The sequence below is a fragment of the Poecilia mexicana genome, unplaced genomic scaffold (assembly GCF_051168715.1).
Source record: "Poecilia mexicana isolate PSO_F unplaced genomic scaffold, ASM5116871v1 scaffold_16, whole genome shotgun sequence".
Lineage (NCBI taxonomy): Eukaryota > Metazoa > Chordata > Actinopteri > Cyprinodontiformes > Poeciliidae > Poecilia > Poecilia mexicana.
This window is the reverse complement of record NW_028263385.1, coordinates 19,797,048-19,816,366: the sequence shown is the minus strand read 5'-3', so window position 1 is coordinate 19,816,366 and position 19,319 is coordinate 19,797,048. Positions and strand designations below refer to the sequence as shown.

Below are 19,319 nucleotides of genomic sequence, written 5' to 3'. Positions count from 1 at the left end.
AGTGCTATGAAAACCTCTACAACCACTGTGCTGGCGTGAACAAATACAGACACATTTGGAGTCCCATACATTTGGAATGGAATGCCCGGGATCATTTGATTGACAGTCATCCTAACCAATAGGAAGTCGAGTTTACGACTCGTGGCCAATAGTAATTTCGCAGGATATTCTGCTGCGAGTTTTTATTGAAGCGAGAACTCGACCCATCGAAGTATGCACCTTACTTTTTTCCTTGGACAGGGCTGGAAATCATGCTTGGAAAGAGCAAAACCATCGAGGATGGAATGAAGTTTGTTTTTGCTAGTTTTTGGATTACTTTTTGCGCCTGTTTAGTTGATGTTCGCTGTCAGGAGGGTAAGAAAAAGCCCCTTTTCTGTTGACGCTTTTGGTTAAACAAACAGACAGAAATTATTGCGACGTGACACAGAATTTCTAACATCACGTTAGCGTTTTGCTGAGTAACAACTAAAAACTAAATATTGGTAAACATGTATTATTACAAGATAACACTTTGTTAATAACGTCGGAAAAGTGACAAGAGTTCAGGTAAAGCTTTAGTACGTGGCTTTTTTTTTAATTATTATCCTAACTTTCTAACTCATTTCTGAAACAAATATTTAAAAACTTGTTTCCCAGCTAACATTTTTTTCTGAAAGTTGGGACATATTTGCTGCTGTGTATGAGTCAAAATCAACTTTTGATTCATGTATTTATGAATAGGACTGTAGAATGCTGCATCTTATAAAGCACAAAGGTCGCCCATGTGGTATGATGGACACATTCTTTGAATACTCTTCCTCGTCCATGTGTTTACCTGCTGCTCCCAGCTATCCTTACCACGGGCTTTTCTAAACTTCATTCAAGCCCCAAGCATGAATCACACTGACCATATTTACACACAGAGGCAAAGAGAGACAAATGATTACTCCAGCATAGACTATGACTACACACCACAAATCATCTTCTTTGTTGTTTTCGTCTGGCTCTCTGGCGTTGGTTTCTTCACATATTGGAAGCTGATTAAGTCCAGGGTGAATTGCAGATTCTGAATCATGTTGTTGAAATAGTAGTCCTCATTAGCTGTGGCTGGGACAGGTTTTGGGAGCTCTACCTCAGCCTGTTTTCTGTTTTCACTCTGCAGTGATTGGCAGATTGTAAGGGATAATCCTATGCAGTGACAGGTAGGACAGGTGAACATCCTGTTTGCCAGTGCGGACCTGCAAGAACCTGCCAGCAAAAAAAAAAAAAAAAAAAAAAAAAACTTAAGTGGAAAAAACAGCATTTGCTTATTTAACACTTTAAATTCCTGTTTTGTTGATCTCCCTGAACTGGTCAGGACAAGCTGAAGTCATGCTGCGCCTCCCACTAGTGCATAAGTGTACAACAAAAACACAGGATTTCAGTTATTTCTTTCTACAAACAAAAAGTGTGGCCTGAATTTCCAGCTTGCCATCTAACTAGCTTCTCTCTCACAGCTGAAGAAACATTCCCACTGCACGATGCTGCTACCATCATGTTGGCCCACTGGGAAATTGTTAAATTTCTCTAAAATGTCTCTTTCCGACACAAACGGTGTCATGTATGGTCTCATGTTACATGGGCATCTTGTTTTTACATACTTTTGGATTTCTTTGAACTTTTACAAAAAATACTAGATTTGCAGAGTTCACATGTAAACAGATTCTCTACCAGAGCTGTGTCTCGCTGCAGCTCCTCCAGTGTTACCATGGCTACAGTACTTATCTTATTAACACTCTCTTTGTTTGCCGTTGTCATTTTACCCTTTATGTTGTTCAGATGATGGATTAATCGGTGCCCTTTAGATGTTCAAAGGTTTCTCTTTTATAACCAAACCCTTCTAAACATCCCCAAAACTTTATAACCCCTGACCTTTCTGTTGCATTCCTTGCTCTTCACGATGATGTTTGCTTTCCAATGTTCTCTAACAAACTTCAGACCTTCAGAGAAAAGCTGTATTTAATCTGAGATTAAATTACACACAAGTGGACTCTCTCTACTAATACTTGGTGAGTTTTTTTTTTTTTTTATTATCAAAGTTAAGTGTGTTGAGCACAAATTCATTTTTATTTGAACGATACTCTCATTTTCCCGACACTTTTCTGCATTGCTTTCTGCTGGTCTATCACATAAAATCCCCAATAAAGTGCTTTTGAAGTTTGCGGTTCTAAAATGCTTAATAGGCGCATAAATACTTCTGCGAGGAGCTGCGTCGGCTCCTTGATGCAATCAGAACCAGACGGGTTTGTCAGAGTGACTGCAGGTGAAGGGGTTCAGCCAGCAGGAGACAATTAGCAGCCACCCAGAACGCAGCCGGCACTGCCGCCGTTGTGGCCTCCCACCGGAAAGTGACAGATCCATGCTCTGGTGCCCACAGCAACAGCATGTCACTCTGGCATTTCCACAGAAATCCTTTGGGGGAACTGAGGAGGGGAAGCAGCATTCAAAGGTTTGTGGTGGGATTTGAAGAGCTGTTGGGAAGTTGGGGGGGATGTGGGGGTGGACAGTGTGATGCAGGATGTGTGACACAGGGGCAGAGGAAGGTTATCTGGGGGTTTGGGAGCCATATATGGATGGGCGGAGGAGGGTGGGAGTGATGTTTAGGCTCAGTCTGGCCTCGATGTCTCACTCAAGTTTTGACCATTCTCGGAACATGTCACCTCCGGGGTTTTGTGGGGGCTTGAATTTGCGCAAACAGTTTCCAGAGCACTAATCTCTGACTCAATTGGCTTTTTACTTTTCCTATGAGTAACACAGATATTAGACGAGGTATCTAAATATTTGTGTTTTCTGTTCCAGTAGAAGCGTTTTAGTCAGAGAACTTAGGTCAGAGGATGTATCAAATTAAAGGCCGAAATGTTTTTGGTTTTTTTTTTTTCCATATGAATAGATTTTTCTCCAAAATATCCAGTTCTTTGTCTTTTAACCTTTGTTAATATAAGTATTTTGGCAACTTGTTCAGCTTATGCTATAGTCTAGAGGAATTTCCTTCATAATTAGTTGTGTCATCACTCAGTTATGAATATAAACATGTCCAGGTCTGCAGGGCCTGTTCTGATTGGACTTGTTATGCATTTGTCCTGAAATAATGCTTCACCAAAGCCTTTAATATTTGCTTTATTTAATTTAGGAAAGTTATGACGAGCCTGTCTGCGGTTAAGACAATTTGCCTTTGCTTAAAGTGCAGCCAATAATTCACTTCTCACAGCTGACTTGAGAGTAAAATCTGTCCACATGAATACCGAGTACAGACGATAGTCCTTCAAAGGCTACATTTGATCTTTGTGGCCAAGTGTGGCAGAAAGCTAACACTGCATTCCCACAGTGAAACCTGGTGGTGGAAGCATCATGCTGTGGGGATGCTACTTTCATTTATTGACTATTTATTTTCATTGCCCTCTTAAGTTCGTTCTTGCTTCCCCTTAGGTAACGGTTGTGGACACGCGCTGCTGGGAACGGAGTCAGGTACCATTTCCTCTCCCAACTACCCGGGCACCTATCCCAGCAACGCCTGGTGTAAATGGAGGCTGCGCGTGCAGGAGGGCCGGACGCTGCGCCTGCTGTTTGGAGACTTTGACATCGAGAGCAGCCCAGGCTGCAGAAACGGATCCATCGTGATCACCGGCAAGAGCGGAGAACGGAGACTGGGTGAGTTCACCTACGATTTCGTTGTGACCTCAGACGCAGTCAGCGTTTTGCCGGCATACCTGCCGACAGACTTAAATGCTCCTTGCCGTTATTAGAGAACTTACCGGCATGACTCTATAGTCATAGCATGCCATTTAGCTAAAACATCGATGGGAGACAAACCCTATTTTGCAACAAGCACATGTACGTTTTGCAACCAGCTGTATCAGGTTGTGTCCCGAGGCTACAGATATTTGACAGCGCACCAAAAATCAAGGCTGGGAGATTATGACGATATCTGTATTGTCCTGAAGGTTGTTGGATTTATTTAAGCCCCAAAGCGTTCACTGTTGTCTGTCTTTTGCTGCTAATGTAGATCATCTGTAAATATCAGGGATTTGTGAGAAATATCATTTTTTCTGAGCCCAACTGATACTGCAGCATTTATTGTCATTAAAAAGATACAAAATCCTTGTCTGCTATCAGTGGAAGGTTACCAGTATAGCTGTAGCTTATTTGTTTGCTTATGATTGTGAATAAGTATACATTCTGTACCTGCATTTATTAAAGTGGATTATTAATGGATAGCACCAGAGGTTTAAGGAGGTTTCTTGAAGAATAAATAAGAAAGAAATAGACAGTTTTTAACGACTGATACCTTTTTTTCTTTCTTCCATAAAGCCAGATCTTCTTTTCTTTTTTCAGTCTCTGGATCTAAAACTTTTTTTCCTTTTCTTTTGACTTTAGCTGTTTGACTTAGTCTCTTTCTAGTCCTGGCAATGTACTGTAGTGAACAGTATGTGCTTGTAAAATAAGTGAAGACCTGAGAGATTCATCATCCCTTTGTTGTTGGAGCAGTTTTTATGTAGTAGTCTTTTGTGCCCAAAGTGAAGCCTTTAAGACAGACTAGTACTACAAAACACCCCTTGGGTCAAGAAAACCTTCTTATGGCTTAATGATTCATATTTCAGAAGATGAAAAAGCAGTAAAAAATATCGAAAGACATTTACTTCGGCTGAAGAAAAGCAGCCCTTTCAAAACTATTTATGCTCCATTGATTTTTAAAAATGTTGTAATGCTGCAAAGCCGAACTCCAATGTGTTTTATTAGGTTTATATGTGATCAAACACAAAGTAGTGTGTGCTTGTGGAGTAGAAAGAATAAAAAAAAAAAAAAAAGTTTGACAAATAAAAATCAGAGAGTGGTGAGTATCAGCATTTAGCCCAGGATTATTCTGCTTTCCGCTCCAACCATCTTCCCGTCAAACCCAACCAGCTCCTGGTTTCCTGTCGGGAAAAAAAAAACAAAAAACATTCCCACAGCATGACGGTTGCCGCCACCGTGTTTCACAATAGGGATTGCAAAAAAATGTCCACTTTTACATGTGAAAAGCCAATGGGGCATATTCCCAAACATCCACAGCTTTGTCTGAACAAAATGTGGTTTTGCAAATAGGAAGACTGAAGAGAAACGCACTCCCTCTGATTTTGAATTGGAAAACATTTCTACAAAAAACAAAAAAACAAGCAAAACAGAAAGTCAAACACAACTTGAGAAAATGTACAAAAGTCCAAGGGGTATGAGTGAACTAATTTAACTTTACTCAAGATTTTTGTTGTTTTTCTGTACTTTGACTGGTTGTTTATTCCCAGGCCCAGTGTGTGGAAAGCTTAATGCAACCATGAAGAATGTGACTCTTGAAACCAACGAAGTGACGGTAACGTTCATGTCTGGCCCACACCGCTCTGGACGAGGGTTCCTGCTCTCTTATGCAACGGACCAGCATCCAGGTACGTCTGCAGCAATCCCTCTGTTTTCTGGCTAATTATTAGGCTACGCAATACGAACAAGTGGTGTTTAGAGAGACGGTATGCTATCACTGTCCTGGAGTACATAGTTTCTGTATTACTCCTGTGCTTTGCCCTTACAGGACACGAACAGCACATAATCCCAGCTTCATTTAATGCATGATTACCAGCTGTCTGCGTTCTTATTTACAAGCTTTCACTGGTGTTTTTGTCATGCTCACTGTTCTGTTAATGTTTACCTGTGTGCGTGCGTGCGTGTGTGTGCATGTATTGGTGTGTATGTGTCTCGGCTTATCGGCATTCATTCTCCATTGCTGCGTTTACTCAGAAACAAGAGTAAGTCTCCTTGTCATCGGCTGTCTCGGGTCGTTCACCTCCCCTTTTTTCCCCAACAAGGCCAAGCGCCGCCGAGTCCTGCTGCAAACCATCCGTCGTGGGGGGTTTAAGTATTAACATACTTCTGGATATTTTAGCTCATAAATAAAGTTTTAGGGTGTTTTGGATCTTTCTGTGCAAATGATTGTTTGGATCTCATTGCTATGATATAATGAGAGAGACTGTCCTCTTTTCTCAGTGAGGTTTCCGGTTTGTATCATAGTTTCCTGTTTTTCACTTAGTTGTTTATAAAAATCCATCGGCGTCTGGAGCTGAGGCCTTGAGCAGAGACACAGACCTCTATCTGTTAACTATGATGGCAGAAGAGCTGCTGGCGAGACTCGTGTTGTGTGACTAAGGGACGGCAACAAAGGCGTCAGTCACATTACAGAGACGACTGCCTTTCTCCTAATATAGAACGCTTAGAGCGTGCCAGACTGTCTCATCCTGAATCTGTGCTGTATGATTCTGTGTGTGCGTGTGTGTGTGTGTGTGTGTGTGCGTGTGTGTGTGTGTGTGTGTGTGTGTGTGTGTGTGTGTGTGTGTGTGTGTGTGTGTTTGTTTGTAATACCTTGTGGGGACGATTTTCCTGACATATGCTACGTTGTGGGGACCAATTGCCCCTTTGGGGACCGGAGCCTGGTCCCCACAAGGGGAAATCCTGTTTTTGGGTCAGGGGTCAGAGTTAGGACTAAGGTATGAATTGAGATTTGGTTAGGGTTAGGGTTAGGGTATGTGATGGTTAGGGTTAGGAAAAGGGTAAAGGTAAGGTTTAGGCTGTAGAAATGAATGGAAGTCAATGGAAAGTCCCCACAAAGATAGCAACACAAACGTGTGTGTGGAGGGAGCGTGGGTGTTGTGTAAGCCAGAGACTTCCATGTTTCTACACCTTTCATGAATGTTGATTAATTTTAGCATCTGATTGCTCTTTTTTTTTTTTTTTTTTTACAGATCTAATTAGTTGTTTACAAAGAGGATCCCATTTTAGTTTCCAGCATTTAAGGTAAGTTTGATACAGAGACTGAGACACAATCCAACCTGCTGAAGTTTTTGACATTTTGTTGCACTATAAGCATAACATTAACTTTTGTTTGGATAATTTTTCATAGAACAACACCAAGCAGTGCTCTTGTAATACTGCGTAAACCATATTTTGCTGCAGTTACAATTCATTTGGTGAAACATGGCAGTGTCTACATCATACTGTGGGAACACTTTACCTTGGATACTGATGGGAAGATGGATAATTTTTTTAGCTTTTTAGTTCTACGTTTTGTTCTTGTTCACAATTACAGGCTGCTTTGTGCTGGTCTGTTAGATAAAATATATTAAAACTTGATATGACAAAATGTAGAGGAGTTCAAGTGGTGTGAATACTTTTGCAAGACACTGTGTCTCTGTGGAGCTTCTTTCCAATCTGTGATTCTGCTCCTCAGCGTGTATTGCCCAGCTGGATGCAAAAATGTCCCGGGGGAGATTTGGGGAAACTCTGAGCTGGGCTACAGAGACGTAAGGACACATTTTCCTTTACCAAACTGCAGTATTTAAAGTAACCCAAGTTTTAAAGTACTGTATTTGTTCTCTAATGTCACAGACGTCGGTTTTGTGCAAGTCTGCTGTCCACAGTGGAGCTACGTCTGACGCTTTGGGAGGCCGGATCACTGTGAATCAGGGGAGAAGTCTCACGCTCTATGAATCCACCTTCGCCAATGGAGTCCTCTCTAAAACGTTGGTTCCTGCGTTATCACAATGAAAGATCACAGTGATGTTTGCCAGCTGCTTGTTTGACCTTTCTTTGATGCCGTTTTGACAGGGGGTCATTATCTGATAAGAAGCTGCTGTTTAGCAAAGGTAGGACCTTTTTTCTGTTTTTTACAAATCAGGGTTTCACCCTCAAGCAGGGCATTATTTACATTCCTTGAGTTTATTCTCCGTGGTAAGCTGCTGTGTTTTACATTTTGGCATCTCTTAATTCCTTAGCAGTCCACTTTCTGCAGCATGGCATAAAAATTTTTCTTCATTATTAACATAGTTAAGACACAAGCATTTCTGTTAAACAATGGGACACGTTCTTCCTTTCCTCTCATTCCCAAACAGAATGTAGCAACATCCTGGCTGTCTCTGCTCTAAATGCATCGTCTTTCTGGGACAAAAACAGTCGAGAGCACACAGCGTTCTCAGCCTCCAGAAACACAGAGTCCAGCCATGACTTCCTGCTCTGGACAGCAGACCACAGGGATCCCAACCCGTGGGTGGAGATTGAACTGGCTGAAAGGAGCACTGTGACGGGTAAAAAATATATATAGATTTTTTTTTTTTTTGCTTCTCTAATTCCTCTGATTCTTGTCAATTAAGTTAATTTATATTAAGTATTGTAATAACTAAAATTACCTCCATTTATTCAGAACCCATCTGTGTCCAGGTTAAATGGTAAAACCCATTCCCATCCAGTTCATTTGTCTGATTACAATTGGAAACTGTCCAATTTGGTCCTAATATTACAGTAATTTAAGTCAACTTTACTCTCTCTACCTAAAGAAGGCCAGCCAATTTATTAGGGTCTTTGGCTTTGCAGCAATCCGTCATCCTGAGGAAGCATGCAGCAACAGGGACAGCTTCCTTTGAACAGGAAGATGCCTAAAGCAGAATCCAGTCCAGTATAATTGTCCATTTTCCACAACCAGCAGGGGGTTAAAGGGCAAGAAGGAGTCACAGAGCAAACAGAGATGGTCCAGGAGTTCTTTGTTGTGGGAAAACTGGTTGGCAGAAGTGGCTCAATCAGTGACTTCACCTATTAAAGAAAGAAAGAAAGCTGAAAGTCACTTTCTATTGGAAAGATAATGTAGTTATTGGGGGCAGGGGAGTTTACAGCACAGACATAGAAAACAAACATTACATCATCATGCTAGGAGTATTTTCTATTTTGGTCACAATAAAAGATTATTCCAAATCTAAATCTGCCAGGTGTATTACTGATGCTGGGCCAGCTAGTAGAAAAACAGTAACATCACTGTCAGTTGCTTCGTCTAGGAAAAGAAATGCATCTCAGCGCAGAAGCACCAGGATGACTTTCTTTAGGAAATACATAACAAAGAGTGGAACCCATAGCTCTCAATGATTTTGAGAAAGAAACCAGGACGATATCCAAAGTCGGTGGCAGTAGTAAATGCAAGGACTACATCATTTAAAACAATGGGAGAGAATGGGAGGCTGAAGAACAGTTCATAGCGGCAAGAATATCGGCTAGGAGAGAAACTAGTGCTCCATCTTTGCTGTGTTTTGGAAAGAACTCACAGCAAATATGTGCATGCTTCTTCTCGTTGTTTTCCCCAGGATTAGTGACAACAGGATCGTCGGTGAGCTACATGGAATCTTACAGTCTGCAATTCAGCAAGGACAGAAAGAGCTGGAAGACTTACAAAGATGCTACGAGCAAAGAAAAAAAGGTTGGTGTCCCACCATGTGTCTGACACGCAGTCAGCTCGTCTTATTCATGAATACAGAGTACGGCAAACGAACAAATCCAGCCGAGCAGCACCTAAATGTTGCTTCCAACACTGAACTGCTGGAGACGCAAAAGTAACAAAACTTTTGTCAGTATAAATCCTGCGGGGTTCTTTAACAGCTGCTAAATTTATCTCGCTTTTTCCTTATTCGCTCGCAGGTGTTTCAGGCGTACACGGACGGCCACCTCACGGTGCTCAACAGCTTGATTCCTGCTGTCGTTGCTCGATTTGTTCGGCTTCAGCCTCTGAGCTGGCACGACAGAGCTTCTGCTCGGGTTCAGCTCTTAGGTTGCCCTGCTGCCAAGGTCACACTGAGGTCACGGCCTCCCGCTGGTGAGCACATCCTGTTTGCCTGAGTCACATATTATCTGTTCGCACAGTTTCACTGACTGACAAGTGTTACGGAGGTAAAACCGCTGCTTCTTTTCCAGCAGAGTCTCCGTCCATCAAGTTTAACGTGGATACCCTGAACCCAAGCCCCTCACCCACTCCCACTGAGAAAGCCCTGTCTGTGGAAACAACGCTAAGTATGTACTTTGCGTAGGAGAAGCAATGTAAACTGATTTTAAGAGTCTGTTTCTGCAAACCTCACTCTGTCCTTCCACACGTATTCTGCTGCAGCCCACAGTCAGCCAGTGATCATAGGAGTGGGAGTGGTCCTGGGACTGGTGATGTGTGGGAGCTGTCTACTGGCTGGGATCTGGTGGAAGCGAAGGTATTGTGCATCAATGTTGCGCTGGTTTCACTTGCTCCTTTCGTCCACTTTCTGACTTTCTGCAGGATTATTGTTAGAATGAATCCTTCAGCTGTTTTCATTGACTCTACAGTTCCAGTAAGAAGATTGCATACACACTCCATTGGCATGAATATCGTATTTTCTGGGGCTTTTAATGACGCATTTGAACATTTCTTCTCGCAGGGTGGTTCGATAACACAAAATGACACATAAAGGCTCAAAAATATTCGTACACTTCCAGCTGTATATATAACCCTGAAATCAAAATGTTAAGAGAAGCTGCCACAAACCCTAACATGTCATCATTCGCCTGTACAATCAGAAAGAGACTGCAGTAGTTTAAAGGAAAGAAACCTTTAAACCTTTAAAATATAAAGACTGGTTAAAAGTTTGCCAGAGACGATGCAGAGAAAAATCAGAACAGATGAATCTAAAACAGGGTTTTTGGACTTCAAAACCATTAACATGTTTGGCATAAATAAGTGGAACTCCTACTGCCACTTGTGAGGCGTTGAATTTTATGATTTGGGAAGAGCTTTAATGCACATGTTCCAGCTGTGCATCATAGAATACACAACAGTGTGTTTCAGAGCGTGCTTCAGAAAAATCTGAGTCCTGTATGTGTTCTTTGACCCGTTTTATTTACTCAGTTTTATTTAATCCTGGAAAAAGAACAATTCTAAGTAAAACCCCCAATATGACATTAATGTTCATCATAAGTGCATGTTTATGTTAACGTCTGACCAGCACAGTATATGGCTATAATAACCTATTTAAATCTTCTCATTTGTATTGTGCTCACAGATGAGGAATATTTTACTACCATACTACATGGAAACTTGCTAAAGTCCATAAAACTTGTATCTAGTTGTAAAATACCTTCATATGTTCTCTTGCCAGGAAAAAAGACTCTGTAATGAAGAACTCCTTACCGACAGGTGAGTTAAGCTCATAAATGTAACATATTTCAAGTCCAGAGTCGAAAACGCTGAATTTGACTTTGTGTGTCTTTACATCAGTTGGCTGTCAGGCTTTTAAGGCAAAGAGTCTCCCGTGTCCACAGTCGGAGCTCATCTCCTACCCACTGGTGCGCAGCGTGCACGACGCTCTGCCGAGCCCCCCTCTGAACGGTGAGAACTGAGGAAGGTTTTCTGCTCTCTTCGGTCAACCCGGCCCTGCCTCCGTCATCAGCGGTCACTCTCAGCAGCTCCAACCAGGCCCTCTTTGAGGCCTAACCATTCTTTGTCCTGGCTCAGCGCATCGCCAGTCTCTGCATAAACATTCCTTTCTTTGGACCGCAGAGTCGCTTTGAAAGAGACCCTTTAATTGGAGCTTGATAAAGGCTGCCTCCCCCCCTCTCCCGCCAGTCCCATCGCTGCCTCATCGAGCCCCTCGGCTTGTAATTCAGCTTTTCACACAGATACTCAGTGACTAAAAGTGTTGATTCTGACACGTTAATCTTAGTTATCATCACTTGGTGAGCTTCAGAGTTGGGTCCATTTGTAGTCTGATAAGATTTCTTTTATGCAGAAAATAATCTTCCAAATTTTTTACTTTCCCATTACCTAAATAATGCCATTTGTGCCCTTGTTTTTACATCAATGCAATAATTATTAATCTATTAGCAGTCAGAAATATGAATTATTTTAACAATGTGACACAATTAGACATTATATGAGAGTCCTAAAAAGGTCAAACTACACTGCTTTTAAAAACACTTTATGCCACAATCCATTTATTTCCTGTTGGACTAAATCTAAAAAGCGTTACTGATGACCTCCAGGATTTACTGGATCTGGACATGTCATCAGCACGTCCAGAACCAGTCATCCACTCATAAACGCTGTCGTAAAACTGAGCGACCAAGCGCCACTGAGCAGCTGTCCAGGATATTAAATTATGTTATTCAATAGCCACAAATCAAAGGACAGCTCTAAAAAGATACTTAGAGGGCTTTTTTTTAGCTCCTCTGAATCATTACATATCACTCGAGGGTCTGTATACTACAATCCATCAAAAATGAGATAAGAACTAGAAGGCCATAACTCTCATCCATTGCTCTTTATTAGCCTGTGTTTAAGGGGAAATGCACTACTAGAGCTGTATTTGTTTCTGTACTCAATTTTAATAATCATCACCATATAGTTACCAATGTTAAATGCATCTCTGTGACTAGTCCTGAAGGCATTTCATTTTTTAATTACATCACTGAAATAAACATTTCTGTTTTATTCAGCTGCACCTGATAAAACAAGGTGACTTGTGACGTTTTTTTTTTCTCGTCTTCCCAGACTATGCTGCTCCTGCCATTACATCTGTTGGACAGAAGGTCGGTTCCACATTCAGACCCTCTTCAGATGAAGGCTACACCACTCCGTTCACCTGCGCCCATTACGACACACCTGGCAACCTTCCAGAGTACGCCGAGCCGCTTCCCCCGGAGCCCGAGTACGCCACTCCATTCAGCGAGCTTCCCCCTGAGCACAAACCGCCCAGCTTGCTTCACGGCATTATGCACAGACCTCCTGCTCATGCACCCTCCGCTCACAGTCAGTACGACTGCCCCTCACATAGGGTGCTGTTCAATGGCTACTGCACCCCTGCCCTGCACACCAGCGGCCCTTGCCCTGCCAGTGAAGACTACGCAGAGCCCAAGCCAAGTGACTCCTTGGTGCGAAAGCACACTTATGAGGAGGCCTTGTGAATGCAGGGCGATCAGATGTGGAGGACAGATCTACTTGGACCAGAGGATCTCTTAGATCCTAAGAGGACACTAACCCAGAACGTGCTCAGCAGGGTGAACGTGTCAGTGAGAGATGTTCAAGGACATCAGGAGTCACTATAGACGCCCCCCCTCACCCCCATATTCATAGCGGATGTCAGGGTGGACCAGTCAGTACACAAGATCTGAGAGCCATGTTGACAAAATATTTCCTTACAGGAAGTTATGGATTTGTACAGTTTTTATTCCATAGAATGCACAAAGAAACTACAGGTTTGATTGCGTCTGAGACGCAGAGAGTCTACCAATGAAATGTTCAATCACAAGCTGCACTTTCTACAGAAATGTACACATCCGTCTTTTAAAAAAGGTGAAAGCAAAACAGTGGACTGATTGTTACTCGCTCGTACTGTTCACAACGCTTTGTAGACTCTTGAAGAAACACTGTTAAAGGTACACTGGTTTGGAGCTGTGACCACATATAACCACTAGGTGGCTCTTGTGAGCTTCAGATTTCTAATACTGAACGACATGTGTAACTTTCTGTCTGGAAAAATAACATGTTAAAAGTACTTGGGAGTTGTAACACAACAAAGGCACAACAATACAGGATGAAAGTGTGACGAGGAAATGAAAAGTTTCACATGCCGTCAGTGTGACTTTCATCAACACAAACACTGTCCTGGAAGTAGGAAGAAGTTCTAAACTAAATTAAAAGAGGATGTCATTATTAAAACTGTATACAAAACAAACTATTTTGGATTATTTTCCTTTCATATGTGTGTTACATACAGTATGTGACATACCTCTGCGTCCACTCTTTAATCTGTATAAAAATACAATATCTAATATTTACTAAAAATGAAAAAGCAGGAAATTGCACTTTTTCTAATCACATTGAATTGTATCTTTTGAATATAAATGGCAGTCTTCTAAATAACAAGAAGTCAGCCGTTTCTTGAATTAGCCTTTACACTGGGGCTTTTACAAGTTTTGTGTTGAAGCTGCCTCTCTCACTACAGAATAAGGCACAATTAAAAATGTTATCAAGAACAACACGTTTTTTTCTAACTGGAAGAGATAGGCGCCACACAATAACACAAATCACTGCTCAGTCAAGTCTGCCTCGTTGTCTGAATGATCTATGTGAAGAAATAAAATAAAATGGACAAATTACTTGCACATAGCAATGAACTAAACACAAAACAACTTTAAAACAGTCGACAGATTTCGCTGCTGTGCCCTATCCGTCCAGGGCCGTGCAAAAGTGTCCACACCTTTTGATACTTTGACAAGAGCAGAACTCGGTAACGCCTTTAACATGCTTTATTGGGGGTTTATGTGAGCGACCTACACTAAATAGCACATAACTGTGAAGTGGAAAGAACATTATGCACGCTTTAGCATTGTTAGCTAAATGCTAAAGCCTCTTCCTTTTCATCTTTTTTTCTTACGTCATTCGGCGTAGATAGTCCCTGCTCTCCTTCTCAACTGTATTTCCCTCTACAGCAGCAACTTCTTTTGAAATAAAATTCTTAATAGGTAAATCTGGTGCTTGACAAACTGCTGATAAATGTGCACTTACCCATGACAGATGGAAAAAGCAACTAGTTAGTTATCTTATACTAACAAGCTGCAATTAGCAAGCAATTAGCTTGTTAGCGTTAGCCTGATTAGCTTCGATTCACAGAACATAATGGGCGTGACTATTGATTGACATAAAGTCCCATAAAATACACCAGATTAAATAGTCCTGCCACGACAAAATTCAATACGTCTTTAAGGTCAACTTGCACTGTTTTGATAGATTAAGACATTTTAAAGCCTTAATTATGAATTTACGAACCTGCAATACTCTGACACTCTCAAATTAACATCAGCAACCTTCCCGACCCCAATGGGATAAGGGTGTAAGAATGGATGGATCCATTTACCTTCACTTTCTTTTCATGAAACAATTTGGGTAGGCCTTTAAAACAAAATCCACCCCAAAAAGCACTGAACCATGTGGTTGTAATTTGGCAAAATTGGGAAATGTCAATACTTTTGGAAGGCACCAACACCAACATTAATGCGCTTTCATTCATTTTGATTCTGAATGTTTTCACTCCTCTGTCCTCGATTCTCCTCTTCCACCCGGCCGTCGTGCGAGTAGTGCACCAGGGTCTGATGTCGATTCCTGGTCGGGGCGTCTTTAAAACGCAGACCGCAATCCTCGCAGGCATAGGGCAACTCCTCTCTGTTGCCGTCCGCTCCTTCTGCTGGTGACCTGCTCTCATTTCCACTAGTTGGGATCCTCCCATGGTTTGTAGGGATCAGTTCTGTGGAACTGAGAGGATCTGAAGCTGAAGCCCTGACCGTCACTGGTCCACCGCTGGTCGAAGGCAGAGTTCTTGGACGCCCCGGAGAGGATCCCGTGGGTTTGGGTCTCGTCTCCCCGTCGAGTTCAGCTGACAGGCAGTGGACTGTGCGATAGTGGAAGCGGATCCCGGAGCGATTGGAAAAGCCCCTCCCACAGAGGCTGCAGACGAAGGGCCTCTCTCCTGTGTGGATGCGGGTGTGGATCTTAAGAGCTCCTGACTGGGTGAAGCACTTCCCACACAGGCTACAGCTGTAGGGCTTCTCCCCTGTGTGAGTCCGCAGGTGGGCCCGCACCCCCGCCAGATGGGGAAAACCCCTGCCGCAAAAGTCGCAGGAATACGGTCTTTCACCTGTGTGAATCCTCTTGTGGATCTTCAGAGCTCCTGACTGGCTGAAACTCTTCCCGCAGTCGGTGCAGGAGTAGGGCCGGGCGCCGGTGTGCACGTTCAGGTGAATGCGGAGGTTGCTGTGCGAGTTGAAGGCCCGGCCACACTCGGTGCAGAGGAAGCCTGACTGCTTCTGGGCATGCTCGGAGCGCTGGTGCTGCAGCAGCTGAGAGGGTCTGGAAAAAGAGGCAGGGCAGTGCATGCAGGGATGCAGAGACAGAAGGGGTCTTCCTCGTTCCTCTTGCTGCTGCTGGCCTTCTCTGTGCTGATGGCGGCAGACCTGAGGACAGGTGGGAAGCGAGCATCGGCAGGACAGGCAGGGAATGGCAGCAGACAGCTGTGCAGAGTGGGCCAGCTGAGGGCAGGGAACGCACGACGTTATGGGGCAGTGGTGGTGATGGAAGTGATGGTGGGCGTGGGTGTGGGAAAAGGGGGAGTCGGCACTTTCCTGACTGTTCATGAGGTGAGCGCAGGTTTGTACTCCTCGGCGGCAACAGAAGCAGGGAAACATGGAGATATGAGCCAAAGAGCCTGCTGAGGGTCTTAAGGGAGAGTCGAGGTTTTGGTTCTGGCTCTGGGTCCCTCTGACCGCATCGTTGGTCTGTGGTCGGTCGGACGGCCTGGACTCCTGCTCCGACGCGGCGCCGGTGGTGTCTGGAGAGCACAGGTTCATGCTCAGGTCTTTGGGCTGGCATGAAACTTGAGCTAGTAGGGATGAGGACAGCGACTGTCGGGGTGTTAAAGTTTCAAAGGAGGACGAGGAGCTAAAGAAAGGACAGCCGGGGCAGGTGCAGGCATGATGCTCATCCAAACCTGTGGAACAAGAAGAAAAATGTGTTACATATTTTTTTTTACCAAAACTAAAAAAAAATAACGAGGAAGATCAACATTACTGAGACATGGAACAAGAGGTGGTGCAGTGCTTGTAATATTTATTGGGATCGCTAGTAAAGATGTGTTTGAAAATTTAAAATTTTACTTTGTAATTTCAGTATATTTATTCAATTGGTATTAAAACTTCCTCTCAAATAAATGCACCATTTATTTATACTTTTTATGTTAATCAGAGTAATCCACTAACTGTTGTTCCCTGGGTAAAGAAATATGACATGATAAGTGGTTTTAGCATTTAGAATAAAAGATGAATTTAAAGTGTATATTAAGTATTGTGGAGGAACTGTCATGCTGTGGGCCTGTTTCTTTTCCTAAAGCTCTGGAAACAGGGCATCATGAATTTTTAGCATATAGCTAAATTATTTACTAGACCACAAAAAACAAAATCTACCTTTTTTAATTTCTTAATGTGGGATATTTTCACATTGATAAAATGTGCTCAATTTAGAATTAGCATTTTATGTGGGGGGTTTTCCCCAGTGGTGCTTCTTCTGCTGTAATAACCAGGATATTTACACATCTTTACCAATGTGCAATGAATTCGACGGAAGGATCGCAAAAACAGAAGTTCCTCTTACATAAAAATATACGCGACAGCTACTATGAAAAAAAAAAAAACATTATTGTGTAGCTCTCTGTAGTGGTACACCATAAAACAATTTCAAACATTTATTTAAAATCATAAAATGTCAGTAAAAACAATAATTGTAGACTTTCATTTTAATAAGGCAGACAATTCATGTCGCCTAAAAGGCACTATAATTATGTGAACACTTTTACCAATTGGGGAAGAGATTGCAACAGGTATTGAGAAAAACATTGTGATAATTTTTTTGTCCATGTCGTCAAGCTCTAGCTGTTACTCATCAAGACTTGATATCTTATTGATCTGTAATGGACTTTCATCTCCAGATAACACTTTCATCTCTAAGATAAATGCTATATCTTAACACAGACGTCTCACTGTTTTATAGATTTATATTAATTATATCAAAGATGGAGAAATTTGCTAATTTAAGTTTGATTTTTAGTTTTTTGTCTTTCAGTTCAATTTAAAACTAATAAAACTCTATTAGATATTTAGTAAAGGTGTGGAGGAATGCCATGTTAATCAATAAACTTCCATATCTTAAATAAGAGATATGGAGTTCATTATAATTTAAAGGAAATAAAGTAATTCGGGATATGAGGTTGGTTTGATTGTATGCTAAAACAGCCTGCCATATTTGATGCCACCTTCTGCTCTGTCTCTGGCCTCTCCCCTCCTGTGTGTTGCCCCAGCGTGGACCAGTCTGCCCGGGGCTGCCTCTCTCCTCTCCTGGACTGGCTGCAGAGGCTGAAGGGGTTGCAGCGAGGAAGCTTTGAGTCCGAGAGGAACACCAGCAGCAACAGCCGTCGTCCCCCATGATGCGTTTCTCACATCTGGCGAGTTTTTGGACTGGTTTCCAGACGAGAGAAGATCGCTTATGTACTGGTGCATGTCCATCCAGGAGCACTGGGCATGCTGCGACACGTAGAGCAAAAAGAGCCGTGACGTGGACTGGAACCATGATTTCCTCTGCAACCACGGCCTTTAAACATGCAGCGTTCAAACCCATATCATTGAACGAATAAGCGTACTCACGTTATCGCTGCTCTTGTCTTTGTCCATACTTTACAACGCCGGCGAAGGAGGGACCTCTCCGCTTTGCCCCTTTACGGTGTCAAAACAACGAAAGCCACAATAAAATAAATAAACACGTTTTGTCCTGACATCAACACACCCAGTCAGACTATCTATTTCCGGGTTAATAAGTCACGTGCAAACACACGTGACGCCTAGCAGACGTCGCAGGGACATATTTTGCCTAAATATATCCGTCCATTCAGTTCTAGAGGAGACCTACTTGTCATGAGAGAGTATATGACTTTTTTTGTTTTTCATTTTATCACGTTAAACGTACAAAATTTAAAGTATACTATTTTTGAGATACAGAGTGACAGAGCAACAGTGTAGCACTACTGTGGATATGATGTGGCTTTAAAAGAGTCTATGAACATCAAATTTCACGTCTTACACAGACTAAATTGATTCAAGTGTGAACTTTGACTGGACCATTAAAACTCATGAACAAGCTCTGATTTAAGGAGTTCCATTTAAGCTCTGACTATTTTTTTTTAGCTTCTTAATGGTTTTCTTTCAGTATTGTTGGCCCTTGTTTAGCTCCATCCATCTTCAAACCAGTCATCTGCACAGTCTGATACTGTCACCACCATGTTTCACCCTATGGATGGTATCTCATATCCTCCTCCCTCCCAACACACATATCCTGGACTTATTGGTTAAGAAGGAAACAGCAGAGCAACAAAAGAAGACATGCAATATGAGGTAAGCAGCACTGTTTTGCAGAAACGTTATATACCCTTTGTTTTCAAAGTCTTACCTTTAACGAGTTATTAGGATGTAACACATTGTGGACAAAAACTTGATGTAAATAAATTTATTTCTAATTACTTTAATAGTGTAAAAGGTAAGAGACAGAAAATAGAAGACTGCAGTAGAAATTCCTTTATTTTCCCATAATAGAAAAAAAATATGAAGTTCTTTGAATTTAAACTAGAGAAAGACAGAAGGGAAGGAGACTTAAGGCAATAAACAGCTTCTTAAGAACAGCAGAAATGCAGAGCCATGAGCTGATATCCTACATTCACAAATAAATCTTAGCCACATACTATAAGATAAACGTTTTAACTCAATCTATCAAACATTACGGCGAGGAGTTTCAGGTTACAGTTCTGGAAACAGATGGATTTTTATTCAAGGTCCTCAAGATCCCATGTGGCAGTCCGGATCAGGGTTTCTGCTGGGATGGAAGTATTTTTCTTCTAACAATTACTTAAACATTA

General features: G+C 42.2%; 2 protein-coding genes across 3 annotated transcripts; one reads left to right on the top strand and one right to left on the bottom strand.

Annotated features, from left to right (window-relative positions):
- Positions 1–117: 117 nt before the first annotated feature.
- Positions 118–13,544, top strand: LOC106919210 (discoidin, CUB and LCCL domain-containing protein 1). 2 transcript variants are annotated; one of them, XM_014989426.2, is made up of 15 exons: positions 118–354; positions 3,445–3,666; positions 5,298–5,435; positions 6,780–6,831; positions 7,265–7,337; positions 7,423–7,556; positions 7,642–7,679; positions 7,926–8,117; positions 9,162–9,274; positions 9,493–9,667; positions 9,769–9,861; positions 9,956–10,049; positions 10,971–11,008; positions 11,090–11,200; positions 12,362–13,544. In XM_014989426.2, the coding sequence occupies exons 1-15, from the start codon at positions 252–254 to the stop codon at positions 12,772–12,774; spliced, it is 1,989 nt and encodes a 662-aa protein (XP_014844912.2). In that variant the 5' UTR covers positions 118–251; the 3' UTR covers positions 12,775–13,544. The 2 variants fall into 2 exon arrangements, with proteins under 2 accessions (XP_014844912.2, XP_014844911.2); XM_014989425.2 differs by having other exon boundaries at positions 9,766–9,861.
- On the bottom strand, positions 13,016–18,232 carry LOC106919211 (uncharacterized). The gene is made up of 3 exons (XM_014989428.2): positions 18,058–18,232; positions 17,670–17,937; positions 13,016–16,352 (listed from the first exon to the last, which is right to left on the bottom strand). Exons 1-3 carry the CDS (start codon positions 18,082–18,084, stop codon positions 14,872–14,874), a joined length of 1,776 nt encoding a protein of 591 aa, XP_014844914.1. The 5' UTR covers positions 18,085–18,232; the 3' UTR covers positions 13,016–14,871.
- Between the last annotated feature and the right edge of the window lie 1,087 nt (positions 18,233–19,319).

Excerpts from the sequence above, each read along its gene's own strand:
- LOC106919210 (XM_014989425.2), top strand. The coding sequence starts at position 252 with ATGCTTGGAAAGAGCAAAACCATCGAGGATGGAATGAAGTTTGTTTTT. Across the intron at positions 6,832-7,264 it reads TTTAGTTTCCAGCATTTAAG|CGTGTATTGCCCAGCTGGAT; the intron begins GTAAGTTTGATA and ends TCTGCTCCTCAG. Across the intron at positions 7,557-7,641 it reads AATGGAGTCCTCTCTAAAAC|GGGGTCATTATCTGATAAGA; the intron begins GTTGGTTCCTGC and ends CCGTTTTGACAG.
- LOC106919211 (XM_014989428.2), bottom strand. The coding sequence starts at position 18,084 with ATGGACAAAGACAAGAGCAGCGATAAC. Across the intron at positions 17,938-18,057 it reads AAGACAAGAGCAGCGATAAC|CATGCCCAGTGCTCCTGGAT; the intron begins GTGAGTACGCTT and ends TACGTGTCGCAG. Across the intron at positions 16,353-17,669 it reads GGCCAGAGACAGAGCAGAAG|GTTTGGATGAGCATCATGCC; the intron begins GTGGCATCAAAT and ends CTTGTTCCACAG.